At 47.0% G+C, this 19,668-nt stretch overlaps 1 protein-coding gene across 1 annotated transcript in view; it reads left to right on the top strand.

Moving 5' to 3' along the window:
• Positions 1 to 19,668, top strand: part of TOGARAM2 (TOG array regulator of axonemal microtubules 2) — a 75,048-nt gene that overhangs the window by 32,001 nt on the left and 23,379 nt on the right. The window contains exons 10-17 of the mRNA XM_007938817.2: positions 2,030 to 2,183; positions 3,119 to 3,224; positions 4,381 to 4,616; positions 7,578 to 7,736; positions 10,275 to 10,392; positions 11,412 to 11,503; positions 13,294 to 13,486; positions 14,402 to 14,618. Coding sequence (XP_007937008.2) covers positions 2,030 to 2,183; positions 3,119 to 3,224; positions 4,381 to 4,616; positions 7,578 to 7,736; positions 10,275 to 10,392; positions 11,412 to 11,503; positions 13,294 to 13,486; positions 14,402 to 14,618 — 1,275 coding nt within the window. The remainder of the gene's footprint in view (positions 1 to 2,029; positions 2,184 to 3,118; positions 3,225 to 4,380; positions 4,617 to 7,577; positions 7,737 to 10,274; positions 10,393 to 11,411; positions 11,504 to 13,293; positions 13,487 to 14,401; positions 14,619 to 19,668) is intronic.

Raw genomic sequence — 19,668 nt, 5'->3', positions numbered from 1 at the left:
AAACTTACCCTCAAGAGACTAGATTTCCCTCAGCCTGGTGACTTCTGTGTGTTTTCTTTAAACCTAGGTGAATAATGAATGCCATTGGAAGGCATCTTAGTTACCCAGGGCTGCTATAACAGAAATACCCCAAGTGGGTGGCTTTAAAGGATAGTTCAGGGAGCTAGAAGTCTGAATTCAGGGCATGGCTCTAGGGACATGTTCTGCTTTGTCTATGTCAGCTTCTAGTAGCTGTGGCAATCCTTGGTGTTCTGGGCTTGCAGATGCATTTGCCATGTGTATTGGTCTCCATATGGCATTTTTTTTTCCCCTATGTAACCCTCTGTGTCTATACTGTTCATTTTTACAGAAGCAATTAGGTTTAGGACCCACCCTACTCTGGTATGAGCTCATTAACATAATAAAAATCCTATTTCCAAACAGGGTTATGTCTACAGGTTCAGGGCCAGAAGTTCAATACATATCTTTGGCGGGGGGTGGGTGTAGGAGATCCTGGATAGAGTGAGAGAACAGTGTGGAACAAAACTCAAAATCATTAAAAAAAAAGGGGGGTGGGGGGGGGGGAGCACAATTCAGTGCACATAGAGGAGAGGATGATGTTGAAGCAGGGCTGGGTGGTAGCAGGCTGGTTGCTCTCTCCCTAATACCAATACCTTCTTCAAGGGCTTCACAGACAACATCAAATTCATGTCTGTGTTATCCAGGAAAGGACAGGGAGGCAGAATGTCACCTCCTATAACTAGAGGGTGAACTGAAGGGCTGATAAGAGACTTTCACATAGCAGTGGCAGACCAAAGAAGAGAATCCAGGAATATGGCCTTTGTTCTTGGCTTTAAAGAAAGGATAGCCTCTCAACTTAAATTGTCCAGGGCATCTTGGTGAGACTCTGAAGGATCTTGGATATACCTTAGTGAAAACCATCCCAGTGGAAGTGAGACTCTGAAGGGAACTTGTCAGAAAGTGAGATGTTATAGTCAGAGCTCTGGGCTCAGAGAAGGTCACCTTCTTGTCCTGGCTCTGCTGATAGAGTAGGTGAGGAACCGTGGGAGGGTCTTCCAGCCTTTCTGGGTTTCTGATACCTCAGCTGTGTCATTAGGGCATTGAACTAATGGATGGCTTCTAAACTCCCTTCTTTTTCTTATTCTGGGATTTTATAATTCTAGTGTCTGCCTCCAAGGAAGGAGAGCCTAGTGAACATGATCTGGGTTTTTAATAACATCTCTGCTTACTTTAGACCATCTTGACCACGTGGGTGCTGGTTTGCTACTCCATGTCTTGGTGGGACATTTTGTAGTCTCTCTGACTTCCTCCAGCTACTTCCTTGCTCAAGGCCAACTTCACAAAAGGATGGATGTTGTTGTTGTTAGGTGCTCTTGAGTCGTTCTCACCCATAGTGACCCTACGTGCCACAGAACGGACACTGCCCTGTCCTGCGCTATCCTCAGAATCATTGTTGCTATGTTTGAGCCCATTGTTGCAGCCACTGTGTCAGCCTGTCTCTTCTTTTTGCTGAGCTTCTACTTAACTTAGCATGATGTCTCTCTCCAGGAACTGGTCCCTTCAGTGAGGGGAACAGATGAGAAGCTGACAACACAGGCTCCAGGGTGGGAATGGGGTTGGAATGTCACCAGACTGAGCAGACTCTGGTGTCCTTCACTAACAGACTTCACCCTAACCACAGATATGGCAGGGTCAGAAGTGGGTGACGACTCAGTGGGCATAGCCACATGCCATCAAGCAGCATGTCACAAACCAGTCTTTCTGCTTATAATGAATAACAGATTGGCAATGGTGGGAATGGAAAAATCAGCAAAAGTAGAGGCTTGGTGGTCTCCTTGGCTCCTCAGGGAGTGGCTTCGAAGCTCTCCCCAGTCCCCTTCCCTCTGCATGCTCTCCTTGTTAGAGAGCTCAAGTGCTACAGGCCCGCCCTGAGTACTAAGGCTGTGGAGACAGACAGAAGCAGCTCCAGGCTCTTGCTGGTCCTCCTGGCCACAACCTACCATGTTTCTTTTCTTTTTTGTGAGTGCAGCCAACTCGTTGCCAGCGGTGCTCACTTTGGGGTCTCCTGAATGGGAAGAAGAGGAGGAGGAGATGGATCTCAGAGCCTTTAAAGAGTTGAGGCCTTTCTCGAACCCGGAGCTGGGGTTGATGGATGCCCTCCAGTGCCTCAGCAGCAGCGACTGGTGAGCAAGTGCCTTCCCCTGTGCCCTATGCACTGTGGCCAGGGGCCGACTGTGGAACATCTCCTGCCTCCCAGCTGCTCTGTGCTTCCTGCTCCTAGGCTTTGGTTCCTGGGAAGGGATGTGTGTGTGTGCATGTGTGTGGAGGTTGGAATGGGGGGGTTTGTCTCTAGCTTCTTATGTTTGCCCAGAGACCTTCCAGTCTTGTGCACTGCACTGCGGCTCACCTGAGCCAGGTGTGGCAAGTATAAATTTGGCTCCACAGCAGTGGTCCTAAAAAAGGTCACAGCCCTTTATTTCTTTAAGACAGATTTAATTTGCTCTGAGTGTTCCTCCCACCGGGCTGGTAGAACATTATCTTTGTTGTGAGCAAATCACTGTGGGGTCCAGAACTTTTATGGGAAGCCTTCTCTGGCCTTCAGTTCTCACTGATTAAGCAGCCCTTGCTCATGAAAGCAGCCAGCTTTGTGTTAAGCGTGGGCCTCAGTCCCAGTGGTGGACTCAGATCCTAGCACTATCAAAGCTGAGTTACCCTCCCAAAATGGCTTTTATGAACTATAATGACTTCTCTCAGGAGTCCTGGTGGTGTAATGTTAAGTACTCGGCTGCCAACCATGAGATCAGTGGTTCAAACCCACCAGCCACTGTGTGGGAAAAAGACCTGACAATGTGCTTCTGTAAAGATTACAGTTTAGGAAATCCTATGAGGCAGTTGTACTCTGTCATATGGGTTCGCCATGAGTCAAAATCACCTCAACAGCACAAAAACAATGACTTCAGTCAGGGCAGAGTGTTACAGAGGAAACCCCTGCCTTTGATGCTATTTAATCTTACCTGCCATGGGTGAGGGTGAGGTGGTGACGTGGCTGCCCTTGGTCTGCAGAGGGAATGGAGTGACTCCCTCCCCACCTGTGACAGGGCCTGGACTTGTTTCTCAGGCAGATGAAGGAGAAGGGCCTGGTGAGCATCCAGCGTCTGGCGGCCTGCCACTCAGAGGTCCTTGCCGGGAGGCTGCACGATGTGTCCTTGGCCGTGACTGGGGAGGTAAGGCCTCCCAGGCAGCTGTGAACTGTGTGCTCCCTCACCCCATCCCCCATCCCTGCTGCAACTGCCACTCAGCAGCTACAGAAGGGTCCATGGCTCCCCAGAGTACAGGCATATCCTGCTTGTTTCTCATTCCTCTACCACTGAGATGTCAGGTAGCCACCCATTTCTCAGATTGGAAAACTGAGGCCTGGGGTCTTCTTTATAACCTTTGGGTAATGAAGCAGTCAATATCTAGTATGCTCAGCTGTCACAACTCTGTTGCCTGTTGTACTCAAAATGCCTAGGAGGGGTGAAGTGTTCTGGGCCGGATCCCCAGTTTCAGGGCAGTTGTAGTATTTCTCAAGGCCTTTCTCCCTCAGGGCTAGGGCTGGGTGTGGAGGAGCAGTTAGACACATTCTGTCTCAGGTGGAGACCATGCCCCACCCTTGGGAACAGGCTACTGAGTGAGGAGGTTATCAACTCAAAGAACACTGCCTTGGCATGCAAAAGCCTGAGCTGTTCTCAGCTCTGCCCCTTTCTGCCTGTGCCATGAAGTCTCGGTTTCTTCTTCTGCAAAATGGATGTCATATTTCTACTCCCCACAGTAACTCTGAAGATCAAATGGGATATTATTTGTAAAAGCACTTTGCTATTGTAAATAGTGTGCATATATTGTTCTTGTCCTGGCTTTCACTTCCTTAGGATATATACTTAGTAATGGGATTGCTGGGTCAAATGGTATTTCTAATTTCAACTTTTTAAGGAATTGCCATACTGCTTTCCACAGTGGTTGCATCATTTGACAGTCCCATCAACAGTGTATGAGAGTCCCAATCTTACCACAACCTCACCAGCAATTGTTATTTTCTGCCTTATTGAACTTTGCTATTAGTGTGTAAAAAGCACTTTGAAAACCAAGTGTTGTCCAAATTTTAGATAATGAATGATAACATCATCACACACACACACACACATACACATATATATTAATTTATTTTAATGAGGTCATTTTGCCAAGACCTGCAGGGTTTCATATCCAGGTTAGTGAGGCCTAGACCTAGGGTGAGGGTGGAGGTAGCCGGAAGGGGTAGTGAGGCCCCATTTTTAGGTATCTCCTGGAGCCCTTGGCAGGGCCCAGCAGTTCTGGAGGTCCCTTCTCCCCTCTTTCTCCAAGGTCACCAACCTCCGCTCCAAGGTGTCCCGCCTGGCCATCAGCACTCTGGAAGACCTCTTCCGGGCCTTGAAGAAGAACATGGACCAGGAAGCTGAGGAGATCGCCCGCTGCTTGCTCCAGAAGATGGGCAACACCAGTGAATTCATCCAGAGAGCAGCCAACCGGTCACTGGGGGCCATGGTGGAGCACGTGACCCCTGCCCGATCCCTGGTGGCCCTCACTGCAGCTGGTGTCTAGTACGTGCTGCTCTTGTTTGAGGGCAGGTGGGTGGTCAGGGAAGATGAGTCAGGCAGAGGTCCTGGGATGGAGAGGAGGAGGGAGATGGGTGAAGGTAGGAGAAGAGGAGAAGGCTGGGAAGAGGAGAGGAGAAGGCAGGGAAGGAAGGAAGAGGGAGGAAGGGAGGAAAGTGAGGGTATTAAGGGTTGGTTAGGAAGGAAGAGGCAAAGGTGGTGGATCAGAATGAAGAAGGGGTCTCCCCACAGGCTTCACAGCAAGTGCCTCACACCTACACTTGAGACCCTTGCTTCCTGGGGGACTTCTCTTCCCACCTTTCCCGGGGCCATGAGGAAAGGAGAGGAATGTGGTGTGTGGAGCACAGGCCTGAGCACTGTTGGGAAAAGGAGAGGTGCTGTGTTGCTCTGCTGCAAGGTTAGGGAGCACACAGTGGGTGGTAACTCCCCCCACCCCAGCCCTGGTCTGCTGAGGTAGCCTGGCCTCCAGTGGTGCTTAGGGAGCACCTGCCCCTCTTCCAGAGGACACTTGTTTGTTTCTTTCTGATGAAATCTGGGCCAGTCAGGAGAGCAAGGCACCATTCTAACACTTCATCTGGCAGCTGGCACCACTTTCCCTCCTGGGGTTGCAGAAGGTTCCTTGGTTACTATTGGGACCTTTTTGCTGCCAGATTGGCTTTCCTGTTAAGTAAAAACCAAAACCAAAAGCATTTCCTAAATCCTTTCTCCCACAGGGCAAAACAAATCTCAATCCCAATAATCCAATCAGCATATTTACATATGAGGCTTCTCTGATATAGCCCAGGGCTTGTTGTATCAGCCAGTTGTTGTTGTGTGCCGTCGAGTCAGCCCCGACTCATAGCGACCCCTCCTTGCTTTAGCCACTATGCTACCAGAGCTCCACAGTGTAAGGGGGCAGGGTGAGGAGCTCTGGAGCCACATTGCTTGGGTTCACAAGCTAGATTGTTACTTAATTTCTCTGTGCCTCAGATTTCTCATGTGGTAGCATAGTGCCTAAGGCATTTGACTGCTAACCAGAAGGCTGGCAGTTCAAATCCACCAGCCACTCCTCAGAAGGAAGGTTAGGCAATCTACTTCCGTAGTGATATCCCCTCGGAAACCCAAGGAGGGGTCACTATGAGTCGGGGCCGACTGGACGGCACATAACAACAACACCACATAAAATGGGGATAATAATGGTGTTGTAAGGAATAAATTAATTGATTCACAAGAAAGCACTAAGCAATCCCTACCATTTTCTGATTGCTTACTATGATTATTGGGATTGACTAGATGGCAGTGGGTTTGGTGTAGTTTACTGTGTTGTTTGTTGTTGTTATGTGCTGTCCAGTCGACTTATAGTGACCCCTCCTTGGGTTTCCGAGGCAGTATCACTAGGGAAGTAGATTGCCCCATCTTCCTTCCGAGGAGTGGCTGGTGGATTTGAACTGACAGCCTTCTGGTTAGCAGTCAAGTGCCTTAGGCACTATGCTACCAGAGCATAGTTTACTGTGGTTATTATTAACTCAGGGAAATTAACAGCACCCTTTCCTGGATACCTTCTTCTGCCTCAGCTTCCTCATTCACAAGATAATGTGGTCAATATGAGATAATGGGTAAAGGTTGCTGAGCTCAGTGACTGGCACAGAGGGAGTGCTTACTATAAACAGAGGCTCCTGATCATTGTCACCAAGAAACAGCCAGGTGTTAGGGGATCCTAGAACAAGGCTTTGCTTGTTAAAATGCAGTTCCTGATTGAGATGTTAATGCTGCTGGTGCCTGGACTACACTCTGAGGAGGGAGAGCCTAGGACATGCCCTTTTCCAGTTCTTTGTGTTCCACTAGGTTGTACCCAAGAGGAGAAAGATTTGTTCCTGAGGTCAATGTTGCTAATGGCCTCTGAACATGTAGGCACTGCTTGAAAATGATGAAAAATTAAGAGGTGACATCCTGATGGATTTCTCTAGTAAGATGTCAGGTTCTACTTGTTAGGGTTACCAATGCACCCACTAATTCCCTCTCCTTCCCACTTATCTCAGTTTATTTCAATAAACACATACTATGCTTCTGCTAAGTGTTAAGCAGGAGCAGTGATAGTTCAGTGGTAGAATTCTTGCCTTCCTCGTGGGAGACCTGGGTTCAATTCTCAGCCAGTATATCTCACACGTCTGTCAGTGGAGGCGTGTATGTTGTTATGATACTGAACAGGTTTCAGCAGAGCATCCAGACTAAGACAGACTAGGAAGAAAGGCCTGGTGATCTACTTCTGAAAATCAGCCAATGAAAGCCCTATGGATCACAATAGTCAGATGTTGTGCATGGGGTTGTCATGTGTCAGGTGCAATAACAATCATCAGGAATGTGTCAAGCACCAGCTGGGCACTGGTTGTTCGTCAGAGAGGAGGCCTGGTCTTTGGTCCCAGGGATCTTACACTCTACTTTGGATGTAAATTTTGAGTGACACAGTCCATCATTTATTTTCATGGATTTTATATTGTATGCAGGATCCTGGCTGGACACTTTATCTTTCTGTACTTCCATATTGGAGCCAACTTGACAGGGGACCACTGAGTTCAAGTGAACTTTGCAGTGGACACAGCCATTGCTGCCCCAGAGGGAACATCTAATTCTGCTGGGGAAGGAAGGGAAAGAGATGTTGACTGCACAAGATTTTTCTAGGTGGAGGAAAGATGGGAAGGCACATTTAGACACGGGAGCATATGAGCTCCAGAAGGCACCGAGAACAAACAGTAAGCATGTGGCTTACTGAGGTTGTTCTTCCCTCTTCTGAAGCTGCCGTTCTCATCCTTAGTCCTATTATTAGGAGGTGATTGTCCTTTCCTCAAAAATTCCTCTAGCCCACATGGCACAGATTTCGGGGCCTGTTGCTTGGCATGAGGCATGGATCAACAATTGAATCTGTGTGCCAGTCTAGTGCCTCCTTGACTGTGATGTGTTTCCCTTCAGCCACCGAAACCCTTTAGTCCGCAAATGTACAGCTGAGCACCTCTCCACCGTCCTAGAACAGATCGGCGCCGAGAAGCTTCTCTCAGGCACCAGGGACAGCACAGACATGCTGGTGCACAACCTGGTGCGGCTGGCCCAGGACTCCAACCAGGACACCAGGTAACGGCAGAGCTAGGGGCCTCTAAATTCAGGTCCTACCTGAGTTAAAGAGCTCTGGTGTCATAGTGCGTAAGGCAGTTGATGGCTAACCAGAAGGCTGGCAGTTCAAACCTACCAGCCAGTTTGCAGAAGGAAGACTGGGCAATCTAATTCTGTAAGGATTTACCACCTCAGAAACCCAAAGGGGGTCATTTTGAGTTGGAATTGACTCGATGGCAGTGAGTTTGATCTTTTCATACTCAAGTTTGTACAATTGTTGTACCCACTGCTGTCAAGTCAGATCCAACTCATAGCGACCCCTCCTTGGGTTTCTGAGGTGGTATCACTACGGAAATAGATTATTCCACCTTCCTTCCAGGGAGTGGCTGGTGGGTTCGAACCCCCAGCCTTCTGGTTAGCAGTCAAATGTCTTAGGCACTACATCACCAGAGCTAAGACACACCTCCCCCCCCCACATTTATTATCTTTGAAATTGGCATGTATCTTATAGATACTGTTGCCCAGGCAGCAATTAGGAGTTGGATTTTACTACCTGGATGTTCTCAAACTGGTTCATTATTGTCCATAGTATAAACTGTTTAAGTTATGTGCTTTGTAGGAACAGCACTAGGAACCTTTCTTTTCTTGTTAGCCTTTTGATTTACCTTAAAAAATCAATTTGGATGCCGAGTGGAGAATTGTTGAGTTTAATTGCCACTTAAAGTATCTTAGAAATATGACACTATTATTCAACATTGAAATGAAAACTTATTGTGTGTGAGAAAAAAGCATGCAAATACAGCAGTGGGTCATAAATTAAATATTAATGAAGCAAACATTTGTTGTTGAAGAAATGACCAAAATGCCACATTTTCTTGCATAGCAACAACTAGGAGCACATAGTGCCTAAGGCACTTGACTGCTCACCAGAAGGCTGGCGGTTCAAACCCACCAGCCATCCTCGGAAGGAAGGTTGGGCAATCCTACTTCCGTAGTGATATTGCCTCGGAAACCCAAGGAGGGGTCGCTATGAGTCAGGGCCGACTCAACGGCAAACAACAACAACAACAGCAACAACTAAATACTTTATGTGACTTAAGAAAGGAAAAATGTCCACAAGTAATGTTACCTTTTGTTTATGAGGTAACATGTCAAAGGATTGGCTTTCACATGTGGGGTAGTATAATTGAAGCCAGTCTTTTATTTTTAGTAATGGAAAATAAAGTAATGATGCTTTATACAACCAATAGAGTCTTAAGTTGGGTGAAATATGATCGTTCTAGACACTTTATGATCTACCTCCAATCTGTTACCAAGCCCTGCTGTTTCAACCTTCTTAAGAGCACTCATCTGCGAATACCACTTCCTATCCCCAATCTACTGTCTTATTTTAGGCTTTCATTATCTCTTGTTTGAATATTATCATGGCCTCCTAACAGGTAGCCTGGGCCCCAGCCTTGTCCCCACCAATCCATCTTCCATACTGCTGCCAGAGATGTTTTTACTAAAATGTGAATCTCATCATTTCTTGGCTTCCCATTGCTTGCAGGCTAAAATTTACCTCCTTCATGTCTCCCTGAAGTGGGTCCTGCCTTCTTTTCCAACTTAGGTCTTCCTGTGTCTAGCCTTTGCTCACTATCATCTAATTACATACCTGCTGATTCACCAGATAGTGTTATGGGTTCTGGAATCATCCTCCTCCTTACACTTACTCCCTAATCCTGTACCACATGTGAACCCCTACTCATTTTTTGAGTTCCAACTCAACAGTCACTTCTTCTCTGAAGCCCTCCTTCATTCCCTCCTGCACACCACTGTTCAGCAGGCAGAGTTGACCACTTCTTCTTATATTGCCCCACTGTGCCCTTCGACTTCTCAATGTCCCATACTAGAAAAAAAAAATTCAGTACAGGTTGGCATAACCAACCAGTAGAATATTATGTAACCATTAACAAGAAGTTTATGAAGTTTTAAATGAAGATGATTATCTTCATAATAATTATGAGATAATTATGAGATGATTAATGATAAAGTGAAAAAAGCAGGATGCAAGTTATATATAAGTTTTGATATCAACAAAACATATATATGTATAGAAAAAAGACTAAAAGAAAATATGTAAAAATTTAATAATGGTTTTGTGTTGGTAGTGGGATCATGGTTGCTGTTTATTCTTTTATGATTTTTTTTTAAAAACTGGGTAGGTATGACTTTCATAATTAGAAAAAGTATTAAAAACTCTGATACTATAATTATGTAAAAATTATGTAAAGGTATAAGACAAATTAAGAAGCTCTGGTGGCACAGTTATTAAAGCATTTGCCTGCTAACCAGAAGGTCAGTGGTTCAAACCCACTGACCTCTCTGCAGGAGAAAGATGAGGCAGCCTGCTTTCATAAAGATTTACTGCCTTAGAAACTGTATGGGGCAGTTCTACTTTGTTCTAAAGAGTCACTATAAGTCAGAATTGACTCTATGGCAGTGGGTTTGGTTTGATAAAGCAAATTTATGATGCATTTCTGTGGCTGTTTCTCCATCTTGCCCTTTCTTCAATGGCAGGTTTTATGGCCGGAAGATGGTGAATATCTTGATGTCCAATACGAAGTTTGATGCATTTCTGAAACAGTCCCTGCCTTCTCATGACTTGCGGAAGGTCATGGCAGCTATTAAACAGCGGGTGAGTGCCATGCAGTGGGAATGGATGAAAATCAAAACTGACTGTGGCAGCCCTTACATTGGCCAAGGGAATGGGGAGTGGATACATGCGATAGACTAAATTTTCAGTTCTTGAGAAGATTTTAATTTCATCCACTACTACTGACCTGTGAGAAAATGGGATTCCTTTCCCTAGTGCTACTAGAACTTTCCCCTGGTTCCTACTTCCTGTGTTCCTTGAGTCTCACTGGGTCTCTGTTCTGGTTACCTAGTGCCACTCTGACAAGAATGTACTATAAATGGGATGCCCTTAATAAACAGGAGTATATTCTCTTAAAGTTTGGAGGCTTTAAGTCCAAGTTCAAAGTGCCAGGCTCTAGGGGCTGGGTGAAAGCCCCTCAACCTTGGGGTCTAGCTCTGCCTCCTGCTCCCGGCCCACTGGAGCTAGAAGCGTTTCTTCACTCAGACAGCTGCTGGCTGCTGAGGCTGAGAAGCCCGAGGTTGACAAGTAAAAAGGCACAGTCCCGATGTTACCAAACCACATGGCAGACCATTAACTTAAGTCCATTGCAAGTTCCAAGGTCGGCAGAGCATGGCAGGCTGCTGAACAATGACACGGCTACATGCAGGGTCTAAGCATGCCATAAGCTAGCTACCATTCCCCAAGGCTTCTGCTTATATACAGGAAGCAGACCACATTCCCTAAGGCAGCTACTCAGCTGCTCACAGTAGAATCCACCATGGAGTTGATTACCAGTCTTATCTCATGGGGAATACTACATCCAGCTGCCCAGTCACTTAACCAGGCCCAGCCAAGTTGACACATCAACTGAACTACTACAGTCTCCATGTCTTCATCTGTTAAACGGGGACTTTGATGCCTGCCCAGACTCCCTCCAGGGTTCTGGAAGGCTCACATGTAGCTTCTGAAGCTCTCCCAGGTGGAAGGGGTTGTTCTTCTTGTTATGGTCTGTCGCCTTAAGTCTGACAGTTCCCCAGAGGGCACTCCTTTTGGCTCATGTTCTGTGTGTGTTTTTCCAGGGAATAGAAGATAATGAAGAAATTCCATCTGCCAAAGGCCGCACGGTGTCAAGGAGTCTGGTGGTGTGTGAGAACAGGCTGGCCAAGGATGGGTATGGCTACTCTCGTTTCATTGGGGCTCCAGGTCTGAGACTGTAATAGAGGTGGCTTTCTTGTCATTGGGCAAGAGTGGCTCTGGGGAGGATGTATGGATCTGAGCTGACTAGTTAAGTCAGCAGCACTGGTAGATGAATTTATAGGTTGTTTTTTCCCACCCCATATCTCCATGATGCTAAAACCTCGCTCAGGAGGCATCTTCCAGAAGACGTTTATTGCTACAGTATTTGCTGAGTGGGTGCAATTCCACTAGTACAGGTGGGATGCATTGTTGGTTGGGCTCTCTGTGTGAGCTCAGCACTCCTCCATTCACTTAGATCAAGAGGTCCTAAAAGCATCAGAGAGTGGTCCAAAAACCAACCCCAACCCACTGCCATCAAGTTGATTCTCACAGGGACTCTATAGGATGTAGCAGAATTGCTCTATAGGCTTTCCAAGACTGCAAATCTTTTTGGAAGCAGACTGCCTCATCTTTCTCTTGTGGAGTGGCTGGTGGGTTCAAACCATGAACCTTTTGGTTAGCAGCTGACTGCCTTAACCACTGCATCGCCATAGCTTCTACAGAGTAGTTAGTCAGGACTAATTTGGAGACAGAGCTGGCAGAAAGGCAGTAAAGAAGGAATGGTTTGGTCTGAAAGGCTGGAAGGTGGGTGCTGGGGAGGAGTTGGAAGCCAGTCAGGAATCTGATGGTCACTCCCATGCTTAAAACCCTTCTGCAATGCCCTGCAGGGCACACAGGGAAGCCCCCTGCCCACCTCTGCAAGAGTGACTTTCCACACTCTCTCCTGCACAGCCTCTCAGCCAGCTCAGAGCAGCTTGTGTTTCCTTCCTTCTGTGTTCTCTTTTCCTGCTTTTGCTTATGGTGTTCCTTTTTCTGGTACCATCTTCACCTGGAACATATCTATTTAGTCTGCAAGACTGAGTTCACTTGTCACCTACCCCAGAAGCTTTCTCTGACACCTGTGCCCCAACATCCTCATGGTGGGCAGAATGTCTCCCATTCTTCCTCTGTCAGCCTCATCTCTCTCTCATTGGTCTTGTGACTTTTCAAGGGCAAAGACCATCTCTCTCATCTCATTGTGCTCAGTGATGAGCAAAGCTCCTGGCCTCAGTAGGCAGAGTGTGGAACATAGGAATGAAAGAGAGAATGAATGATATTGGGCTGTGTGGGTCAGGTGGGGCCCATGTGCAGGGCATGAGTTCAAAGACCTTGGCTTGGATCTGGAGGTGAGGGGATAGGAGTCGTGTATGAAGCAGTTCTCATACTGGCTAGAATGGGCAAGGGGATGTGATGGGCATATGATTCCAACTCAAGAGGACAGGATTCCTAACATCTCCCCAGTGCTAGAGGAGTGTGAGCAGAATCTAGACAACCACAGTTTAAGTTTTGGGCAGAAAGTGGGTGTCCAAGATCTCTCTCCATTCTTTAAACTAAATATGTACTAGTCATTCTTTGTTGGGTTCCCACTCCCTCACTTCAAGCTTTGTTTCTACCATTCTCCATACATCTTATGAGCAGAGAGAACAAAAAAGCAGGAAGAGATAGTTCTGCCCTCTGATAATGGGGTAGGCCTCTGGGCAATCATGTTGTTGGCCTTGAGGAAAAGAGATTTCCAGAGTTCCCAAGGCCAATGTTTCCCAAGTAGCAGGTGGGGGAGAAATTGAGGGTGGACTAAGCTGAAGGTGACACTCTTGTCTCTGCCTCATGTGTCCATGGGAAGAGTCATGGAACAAGAGGTATGTCCATCCCTTGGGGCTGCTGGGATCAGATGCTCTTTCTCCACAGACTTGGTTCAAATGGTCCACGCCTAGTGGGGCTACGCTCCTCCATGAGGGGTGGCTTGGAGATGGTGGAGCAGCTACGGGAGCTGATGCGTTTGCTGGAGGCCAAGGAATACCAGTCTCGGATGGAAGGGGTAGGGCAGCTCCTTGAGTACTGCAAGACCAAACCAGAGCTCATCACTACCAACCTAATCCAGGTGAGCACAGCTCCATCCCCTGCCCTCAGACCTCTATCCCCTTCCCTCCCACCTCTGTCTCTCCTGTGGTTGCAAATTGAATTTGGAAAACTCTGAACAAGATTGGACACTGCTTGTATATAGGGTGCCTGATAAACAATTGCTGTTCAGTGGGCATTTGTAATGGCATAAGACTACCTGAGCATGACCAAAGGGGTGAGGGTCCTGCCAGGCACCTTGGAACTTCCCAGAGATGAGCTTGGTATCTGTCATCCTTCTAGAAGATTTATGGTGAGGAGAGCAGAAGGTAAAGGTACAGGAGGTAAAGCTGTGGCTGAGGTCTTGGGTCTGCTTCTGGGTTATTTAAGTGCATGATGTTTTGGGGACAGAGCATGTGGTCAGGCAGGTGACTGGGTCATGAGAAGGTTAGGAGTAGGCACAGGCCTCTCATAGGGCAGATGCTTGCTTCTTCCTGGAATAAGGCTGCCGATAGTCAAGCCACATAGCAGAGTAGTTAGGACACAGGCTCAGAGTCAACAGACTTAGGTTTCAAGCTTCTTATTTTGTGATCTAGACAAGCCATTTAACCTTGTTGAGCCCTCAGTTTGTATGGATGTAGGTTTGTATTTGTAAAGTGAGTATGATAATACATGTTTATTGGTTGTTAAGATCATTCAATGAAAGAAAGAGTACAGAGTACCTAACAAGATGCTTTGCCCACAGTGGATGCTCAGTACATGCTAGTTCCTCTTCTTGTGCCCCTACCTTTTGAGGAGGTAAGGTGTCCGGTGTAGTTGGGTGACTTCTGTCAAGGATGCAGGAGGAATCCCTGTTGGGGCAGTTGGTTGGGCTGGTGAGCACCCAAGGTATCTGGCTCTATGGGACTCCTGCCCAGCTGGGACTTCCATGGGTTCTTGGTTTCTGTTCCCTCAACAGATCTTTGATGCCTTCACCCCAAGGCTTCAAGATTCCAGCAAGAAAGTGAACCAGTGGGCACTGGAGTCTCTTGCCAAGATGATCCCCCTCCTCAAAGAGAGCTTATACCCCATGCTGCTTTCCATCATTATTGCTATCGCAGACAACCTCAACTCCAAGAACTCTGGGATTTACACTGCTGCTGCCACTGCACTGGATGCAATGATTGAGAACCTGGGTGAGTCTCCGGCTTGGTCCCTGGTAGGCTCTGGTAGGCAGCTGGCTCTGCATTCACCACACCCACCTTGCATGCTTGGGAGTCAGCAGAGTGGTTTCAGGCACTGGTTGGTTCTCAAGCCAAATGTTTCTCCTAAAGCTGCATAGAGCAGGAGTGGGCAGCCTGGGACCTCTGAGACCCTACCTTCTCACACCATCCATGCATCTTAGATGGTTAGGAGTGGAGGAGGTCTGGAGATTATCTAGTCTGGCTTCCTGATACATATGAGAGACATGGCTCATCCACAGTCACTCAGCCCCACAGCAGATGAGCCAGGAGTGCTGGGGGCAGATTTCAGCTGGCACTGAAGAAAGAGTAGATCAGGATCATCAAGAAGAAATGGGAAGGGTTTGCCAGCATTTTCTTTAGTTGTAGAGTTGGCAGCAGCAGATGTAGCTTCTGTGGATCCAAGGGGGATGCCTGTGAGACAGCAGAGCAAGCCTATTAGAGGAGGAGTTAAAGTTGATAGGTGGGTATAAGTGACAAGCCACCTTGACTTTCTGGCACTGGAGTCAAGTTGGGATCCCGTTGACTTTTTGAGCATGTCATGGATGAAAGTTGACTTTTTGGAAGATTGTTTGGGACCGGGGCTTGAGTTGGGAGATTTGTGGAAGTGGGTGGGGAAGGGTAGTGGAGTAGGGTTAAAGAAGAGAGAAAGGAACAGAAAGGAGCTGTGGAAGAGACATCAGGAAAGCTGAGAGCTTCTCAATTCCTTCTCTGCTTTCATAATAGCACAGCTTGATTCCTGAATATTTTTAGGTTGAATTTGTGGTCCCTCTCCTTCAGTTCTCCTGTTCCCTTCATGGGTGATTAGAAAGTTGATTTTTGGTATAGCCAGCAGATAGACTGAGCACAGGTTCAAAATGTCACAAGGATGAGGGGAGGGAGGCATGCAATGAGAAAGTAGGATATGAGTAGATGTATATCCAGACTGGTAGAATTGTGTGTTTTCACAAGCAATTTTTTGCATCAGTGTGAGAAAGCTGAGGCTCTGAGGACTCCCTTTGCTTGCTGCCATGTGTCCTGATGAAGACAGAAGCCATGTCTTCCTCGATCACCCACAGACCATCCTCATAGTGGGCTGGAAGCAACTCCTGGCATGCCTGCCTGGACCTCCCTGTCACTACTCCCTGGCCTAAGCCCAACTTTGGGACTGGGACAGTGGCTGTGTCCTTGTCTGGGGCCTCCAGGAGAAGTTTCAGTTACAAATCAAAGCCCTAGTCAGGCCCATCTCCGCCTCTCTAGTTCATAAATATTGTCAATTTCTGCTCTTCATCTCAGAGGGAATTTATGATTTGCTGAGTTTGTTGCTGTAGAACAAACAATATAAATCCAGCTCTAAATTACAGCTTGTTTTCAGCGCTGCTCCGGGTAAGTGAGATTGCTGTTGCCAATAACCAAGGTTCTTGGTAAATCACTGTGGGCCATGGATTTATTGGGAAAACCTACACCAAGTAAAATAGTCCTTAGCTATTTGAAGAGGATAAGTACCCTTGTCTGGGGAGAGGAGCTCTTAACTCTTCCCTCTCCTGATGTTTTAGTTCCCACTTTTACCTTAGGGCCAGCCTCCTAGAGCATGCTGGAGCTCAGGAGCTCTAGGTTGCAGATTCTGGTGTCTCACATTGTCATGAGACTCAGGTCTCCTGTAGGTGATACCGGTTGTACCCACCTGGGCTGGGCAGTCTAGAAAGGGGGCTTGAGGATGACTTGCCTTTGTGATTAGGCTGCACCTAGAGACAGGGTTGCAGCCACCAGAAAGGTGCCTGTAGTTCTCCTTGCCTCCTGGCTGGGGTCTCCTTGGATGTGACTGATGATTTGCCTTCTGGTCCATGAGTTTTGGTGTGGGAAGAGTGGAGATAGGTATAAGGGGGACTGTCTTCTTCTCTAATCCTTAGGTCAGTGCTAGGGTTGGAGTGATATTCAAAGGGGTGAATTGACCCCAAAATATCCCTGGCAAAGGCCAGGTTTAATCTCACAGTCTTGGATCCAGGGGGCACCTGGAGCAGGTGGGGCAATGGACTAGTTGGGCCAAATGGCTTTACTGTGAGCTACACCCTCAGCCCAACTAGCTGATTTCCTCATCCAGGTAGGTAAGAAGGGGAGGGATCTAGGTTGCCAACAAGGAGAATTCATCATTGTCAGGAAGTACCAAGGGTAGATACAAGTTCTTTTTGGGAATGGTTTTCATTTGCCTGGAGTGGTCTGATCCTGTTCCAGAGAGGACAAATGGATGGAAGGAATGAAACTTCCCACTGTTACAGGAAATTGGGTTAGAGCAGCTCAGGGCTTCAGATTGGTTCTTCCCAGTTCATTCATGGCCAAAAAAGTGAAACCAGAATGGACCAGAATTTGAAAATATGGAGGTCTGGAATAATAACTGGAATGGGGAAAATTATGGGCCAGTGGTGCCAGAAAGGTAATTTCCCTTTTAGAGAACAGCTGGAGGGTGTATGTTGCATAGCAACCAAATTTCTTGCCCACTGGAAACAGTGGTGTCCTGCTCAAAGATGGCAGCCAACCACACTACTTAAATGTGTGCCGTGCTCCACAGTCCTGGCAATAATGCAATTTCCTGCATCAGGCTCCTGAAAGGGCTTACTATGCTACTTTTGAGACTCCCATTCCAGGGCTTTGATTTGTAATTATTCCCAGTCCAATCATTGATCCAGGCACCTACAATTTTCAAATTCCAGTATGTCCTAGTTTTGCTTTATTGGCCATGACTGAACCAGGAAGAATTGGTTCAAAGCCATGGAGTGGCAGAGACTGGACAGTGGGACAGGAGAGAAGGGGATGTAAGTCTTCCTTCCCACATCATTCAGGCTGAGTCTGGTGATGCTAGTGGTTCTGTGGGGGGTCCCTAGCATCCTGAGACCCCCTCCTAGATGTGGCTTGGAGCCTTTTGGATTGGAGGGAGCTTTCTCCTTAGTTTGCTTCTTCACGCCCCACAAAGGATTCTGGGCTCCAGACTGCAGCTGAACTGTTAAATGCTGCATAGTACTTAAATGTAGATAGTTACAAAGCAACACCTCAACAGGTCACTGTTTTCTGCTAAGTGTGGGGTCTAAAGGATCAAGAACACAGCCAGGCTAGACCATCTTCTGGCACAAAAGTCCAGAATTGGCCAAATGTGGAAGTTGCTCTTCTTGGGCTTGGTAACTAGGTGACTTCTTAAGATCTCTTTTGATTCTGGAATTCAATGATAAAGTAGACTTAGCAGCCTAGTCATCTCTTCTAGTTCCTTGATTTTCCCTAGGGTGGGTGGATTGAGTGGAACATTGGTGACAAAATGGCTTGTGGTTCCTGCCTATGCCTCTTTTTTGGCGTAAGGTCCCTAGGTGGTGCAAATGGTCGGTGCTCAACTGCTAACTTAACAGTTGGTGGGTTGAAGCCACCCAGTGGTGCCACAAATAATAGTCCTGGCAATCAGTTTCTGTTAAGCCAAGAAAATCCTGTGCAGTAGTTCTACTCTATAATATATGGTGACACCATGAATTGGAATCTCCATGATGGCAACTAACATCAGCAATACTTTTTGGTGAGGTCAGAGAGGACAGTGTTTGGCAACTTGCTCCCTGACCTCGGCTGCGGCACTGTGAGCCTCATGGACTCTCCAGGGCTGAGTTGGAGTGATGTCCTTTCTGCTCAGCACCAAGGCCTTTTGATTACAGGAAAATTGATTTGGGATCAAGAAATTCCTGGAGCAGGCTGGTTGACTCCTTCTTTGGTCTCTGTTTCTGAGTTACCCACCCACAACCATTGAGTCGATTCTGACTCATAGCTACTCTCTGGCCAGAGTAGAACTGATCCATATAGTTCCCAAGACTGCAAATCTTTAAGGAAGCAGATGGCCTGTCCTGTGGAGCAGCTGGTTGGTCCAAACTGCCAACGTTTTGGTTAACAAATAAGTGCCTTAAGTACCGCTCCACCAGAGTGCCTTGTTACTGAGTTAGTTACAGAAGAAACCTCACGAGTTGCACCAGGCTGCTGACTGCTCATTGAGCCCCCCCCCCCCGCCCCCCTTAGAGCCTCACAGCCCCACACTCAGGCTTCTCAGAATCACAAGGAGCTCATTTAATTTCATCTAGCCCCTGGCCAGTGCTGGAGAGAGCAGATAAGCTTGGAATGGGGTTAGCTTCAGATTCATTTCTGTTATTTTGCTCCTTGACTTTGAGTTTATTACTTTATGTAAATCATATGACCAACATTATTTTGTTAATGAAATTTAAAAATTCAGTTATGATGCCCCTCTAATATACCAACTGCTTAAAAATTTCTCTATTATCTTCTGTTCCTTGTCTCTGTGTATACAAATTTCCCAGGTTAAAAATCATAATGTAAACACATTTTATTTTGCATCTTTCTTAAAAATACCACCTTATACCCAGTTTCCCATGCTACTATGCATAAACCTTTATAGTGAACTTGTTCCTGGGCGGTGTAAATGGTTAATGCACTCAGCTGCTAACTGAAAGGTTGGAGGTTCAAGTCCATGCAGAGGTGACTCAGAAGAAATGATCTATGTCTGAAAAATCAGCCATTGAAAACCTGGGGGAGCACAATTCTACTCTGACACACCCGGAGTCACCACAATTCAGAATCGACTCTACAGCAACTGGTGTTTTTTTTTTATTGTGATTTGGTTGAAGATTTACAGAGCAAATTCACTTCCCATACAGCAGTTTACATATACTTTGTCTCATTGGCCATGGTTTACCACAATGCAACAGCTCCCCTCCCACTTCCTCCCCATAGTTAGCTTTTCCCAGTGTCCATCCCTCCATGGATTTCTGCCCCCTGAGCTGTCTCCCTGTGCATAGGCAGCCCTTCTTTCTCAATGATTGTTCTCTCCAAGGAGTGTATCCACCTCAGGTAAATGTTCAATTCGTATGCCTGTCTTCTGTTTGGCTGGAAACCACAGCTGTGGGTTCAATTCCAGACCTGAAAGGCAGCTAGGGGCCATAGTCTCAGTGATTCCACCAGGCTTTATCAGACCAGCAAACCTGGTCCC

This window comes from Orycteropus afer, unplaced genomic scaffold (assembly GCF_000298275.1).
Source record: "Orycteropus afer afer isolate SDZICR_OR568_19922 unplaced genomic scaffold, OryAfe1.0 scaffold00054, whole genome shotgun sequence".
Taxonomy (NCBI): Eukaryota; Metazoa; Chordata; class Mammalia; order Tubulidentata; family Orycteropodidae; genus Orycteropus; species Orycteropus afer.
Note: the sequence above shows the minus strand (reverse complement) of the source record. Positions and strands in the feature narration are given on the sequence as shown.